Source organism: Poecilia formosa, unplaced genomic scaffold, assembly GCF_000485575.1.
Source record: "Poecilia formosa unplaced genomic scaffold, Poecilia_formosa-5.1.2 Scaffold905, whole genome shotgun sequence".
Lineage (NCBI taxonomy): Eukaryota > Metazoa > Chordata > Actinopteri > Cyprinodontiformes > Poeciliidae > Poecilia > Poecilia formosa.
In genome coordinates this window covers 72,404-76,417 of record NW_006800844.1, presented here as the reverse complement: position 1 = coordinate 76,417, position 4,014 = coordinate 72,404, and the positions used below count along the sequence as shown (strand labels likewise).

Sequence of the window (4,014 nt, the reverse complement as noted above, 5' to 3'; positions counted from 1 at the left end):
TCCAGTAAGTTGATTCTTAAAGCAAAATACATGAAACACATTTTATTTCCTTTCACTGGTCAATAGGAAGAAACACATTAACAATAAAAATCAGACTGCAGTTTATTTCATTACTTTGGCTGAATCCTGATAAACTGCCTCCTTATGCCTTAAATCAAAACTAGCTAAACTGCTACATTGCTTTGATAGACTTGGTTCTTTTTGTTAAAGGCAGCAAATATCTAATTACATTTGGCCCTTTAAGTCTGACATCAATAAGAAGAGATTGAAACTGGAGCGTCTTAGCGTTAGCATTAGCCCACAGCAGAGGGGCTGCTGCAGAGCAGCTGGCAGTAAAAAAAGAAACTATGCCTTTATTTCTTACCATCTTCAACATGGAGCCTTTAAAACCACACAATAAAATCTGAACATGTTTCCATAAAATCCCTGGTGTTTGAACATTAAGTTGAAGTTATGATGGGAAAACCAGGAAAGATAAGATATTCCTTTATTAATCCCACAGTGGGGAAATTGACATTGTTACCGCAGTACAGAGGACAGAGCAGAACCAATATAAAAATCTATATGTACAAAAAATACAAGTGAATATAGAAATATTGAAACAGGTTTAAAAATCAAGCAACTTAACGAGTTATCATTTAAATAACCCATCACTTGTATTGAGAGCCACTGCAATAAATCAATATTTATGAGGAATTTTGTTAAGTGGAGTTACTCATTAAAACTTGTTTTTATTTAGTCTTAAGGGTCCATCAGTCATAAATCTGCATGAAGAAGTCCTGGTTCTGGTCTTGGTTCTGGTTCTGGTCCCAGTCCAGATTCTGGTCCCAGTCCTGGTTTTGGTCCTGGTTCCCGTTCTGGTCCCGGTGCCGGTCGCTCCCCCTGATTGGACGTTTGTTCTTCGTGTGTGTCCAGGCGCGTGACGGACGCAGCAATGAGGTGGTGGCCATTAAGAAGATGTCCTACAGTGGCAAGCAGACCAATGAGGTAACAGCTCCGCCCCCATCTGATGTCATACGTTCCTGAGGCTGTGGCTCCGCCCACCAGGGTGCTCTGAGCTCATTTCCTGTCTGCCAGTAATTGCAGCATGTTGTGATGTGCAGAAATGGCAGGACATCATCAAGGAGGTGAAGTTCCTACAGAAGCTGCGTCACCCCAACACCATCGAGTACCTGGGCTGCTACCTGAAGGAGCACACGGCATGGGTAGGTACTGGCGGCCATCTTTCCGCCTCCTCCGGGTCGGTCCCTGCTAACTGTCTGTCTGTCCCTCAGCTGGTGATGGAGTACTGCCTTGGCTCAGCCTCTGACCTCCTGGAAGGTCAGTTGAGCTCTGCGTGTCAGCCATCTTGTCTTCCTGCTGGGTCTCACCTTGTTTCTGTCCTCAGTCCACAAGAAACCGCTCCAGGAGGTGGAGATCGCTGCCATCACCCACGGAGCGCTGCAGGGTCTGGCTTACCTGCACTCTCACAACTTGATCCACAGGTACAGATGCTGCCTAGCCCTGCTAGAACTGTTAGTGCCATTAGCTCAGCTAGCTCAGTAAAGTCAGTTAGCTCCGTTAGTTCTGGTAACAGTGTAAGCGCAGTTTGTGCCGTTAGCTCTGGTAGTTAACTCCTTTATCATCATTAGCTCTGTTAACAGTTAGTTCCGTTAGCTCTTTTAGCAAAGTTAGCTCCGCTAGCTCTGTTAGTGCCATTAGCTCTGTTAGCTCCTTTAGCTCTGTTAACACTGTTATCTCCGTTAGCTTCTGTAGCGCCGTTAGCTTCTTTAGTGCCATTAGCACTGTTAGCTTTGTCAACACTATTAGCACTGTTAACGCTGTTAGCTCTTTTAATACCATGAGCTCTTGTAGTTCTGTGAGCTCTGTTGGCTTGTTAGCTACATTAGCTCCATTAGCACCAGTTGCTTCAGTCTCACCTGTTGAGATGTTCCTCAGGTGATGAGATTCAGGCTGTTCTTTGCAGCTGATTGGTGGAAGTTTGGTCCAGAGCCATTCCAGAATCTGTGGTTGTGGTCGGACCCCCGGCTGCTGGAGTGGGTCAGGCCTCAGATCCTATCCTAGCAGAATCCTTGACTAATATTTATTACAAAAGCTGTCTGTTAAACATCAATGCTTTTTGTTGCATTTTCCATTGAAAGAAAATTTTGTCAGCAATAATTTTACCCTTATTACAAATAATCGGTTGCATCACATCAGTCCAAGGGCCATAAATGGCCCCCGAACCGCACTGTGGACACCCCCGATTTGAGCTGTTTGTGCTGTGAATGTGTCCTGGAATATGAAACATGAAACTCATCATAACAACTTAATGGAAGCAGATTTTTCTCCTTTTTTGTGGACATTATTTACAGTCAGCACAACATCTGGCTTTTATTGGGGGATTTCTCTGCTTGGTCCAAATCTGCTCCAATCCTCCCCAGGAGGAGCCGCACTGCTCACTGCCACTGGCTGCCAGCGGTGCTTTGACTGGGCCGTTTGTTACCTGATCGTTCTGATGGCGTAACCACCAAGGAACGGCGTGAACCGGTCTGACGGGTTCTGCTGCAGGAACCAATCAGGGGAGGGCTGCTCGCCCAGCTTCACCCTGTCTCTCTAACAGGAAGAACAACAGCTTGCTGCGGTTCTGTGGCGGACTCAGAACGGGTCGGACTGCCTGGTTCTCTAACCGTCTGAAAATCAAAAAACTGACTCGCAGCCATCAGAGCTTCTCCGAACCGTTTACATCCTGGGAATACGGCGCATCAAACCAGGCAAGTTCAGGCGCCGTCTGCAGAACCCTGAGCAAGAACAGAAATGCCACCATGCGCTGCTCATGTGACGGATTCCAACACAAAGTGGTTCGAAAGTGCAAAGCTGTGATCAGACGTTAATATTCCTGAACCGATCTCTTCAAAAGGTTCCCGGGTTTCCAGAGATTCAGTTCCAGAAACACCAGCTGACGTCGAAGTAAATCTGTTATCTGCTGCCTTTCGGCTGTTATCAGTGCAGTTTGACATCGTCCTTCTAAAACCCAGACCATGGCCAGCTTACCGATCCGGTTCTGGTTGCCTTCAGTCTTTCCCGCGTGGCGAGTCAGGAAGAAGGTTTTGGGTTGGGCGGGGGGCGATGCATTCGTTCCCAGGATGCCAGATGAACGACATCAATGAATTTGGTGCAGAAAGTTTATTTTACGAGCAGCGATGGCTGCAGTGGAGCCGACGCTTCGCTCGTCCTGGTACCAGGGCGGTTCTGGCTGGGCTCACTCTGTCTGTGGTCAGAACCTCTGACATCATCCACCACCATTTGATGTCCATCCTGGTTCTGGTTCCGGTTGGGTTCTGGAGGATCCCTGCAGCCCGTCTCTAACAGGTCAGTCTGTGTTTCAGGGACGTGAAGGCCGGGAACATCCTGCTGACGGAACCGGGTCAGGTCAAGCTGGGCGACTTCGGGTCGGCCTCCATCGTGTCTCCGGCCAACTCCTTCGTCGGAACGCCGTACTGGTGAGCTCTGACCATCCGGTCGCGTTCTGACCCAAACTGGTCGTGAAGTGTTGTGCCGGCCTGACAGGTCGGTTCCGTCTGACCCAGTCTGTGTTGCAGGATGGCTCCAGAGGTGATCCTGGCCATGGACGAGGGTCAGTACGACGGGAAGGTGGACGTCTGGTCGCTCGGCATCACCGGCATTGAGCTGGGTGGGTAAAACCCGACCCGGTGCCCACCTGGACGGAACCATCGGGTCCTAACGCGTCTCCGCTCTGTCCTCAGCTGAGAGGAAGCCGCCGCTCTTCAACATGAACGCCATGAGCGCCTTGTACCAGATCGCCCAGAACGAGAGCCCAGTGCTGCAGTCCAACCACTGGTGAGACGCTGTCCATCTGTCCGTCTGTCCAGCCCTCCGTCTATCCAGCTCTCCGTCTGTCCGTCTGTCCATCTGTCCAGCTCTCCGTCTGTCCGTCTGTCCAACTCTCCGTCTGTCCGTCTGTCCAGCTCTCCGTCTGTCCAGCTCTCCGTCTGTCCATCTGTCCAGCCCTCC

The 4,014-nt window shown here is 49.5% G+C and overlaps 2 protein-coding genes across 2 annotated transcripts in view; one reads left to right on the top strand and one right to left on the bottom strand.

The window, feature by feature from the left end:
* LOC103132028 (serine/threonine-protein kinase TAO2-like) overlaps positions 1–3,891 on the top strand; it is an 8,086-nt gene extending 4,195 nt beyond the window's left edge. The window contains exons 3-9 of the mRNA XM_007543780.2: positions 916–987; positions 1,104–1,205; positions 1,275–1,320; positions 1,388–1,484; positions 3,369–3,482; positions 3,582–3,673; positions 3,747–3,891. Coding sequence (XP_007543842.2) covers positions 916–987; positions 1,104–1,205; positions 1,275–1,320; positions 1,388–1,484; positions 3,369–3,482; positions 3,582–3,673; positions 3,747–3,844 — 621 coding nt within the window. The 3' untranslated portion in view covers positions 3,845–3,891. The remainder of the gene's footprint in view (positions 1–915; positions 988–1,103; positions 1,206–1,274; positions 1,321–1,387; positions 1,485–3,368; positions 3,483–3,581; positions 3,674–3,746) is intronic.
* tlcd3b (TLC domain containing 3B) overlaps positions 1–4,014 on the bottom strand; it is a 46,333-nt gene that overhangs the window by 8,987 nt on the left and 33,332 nt on the right. The window lies entirely within an intron of this gene.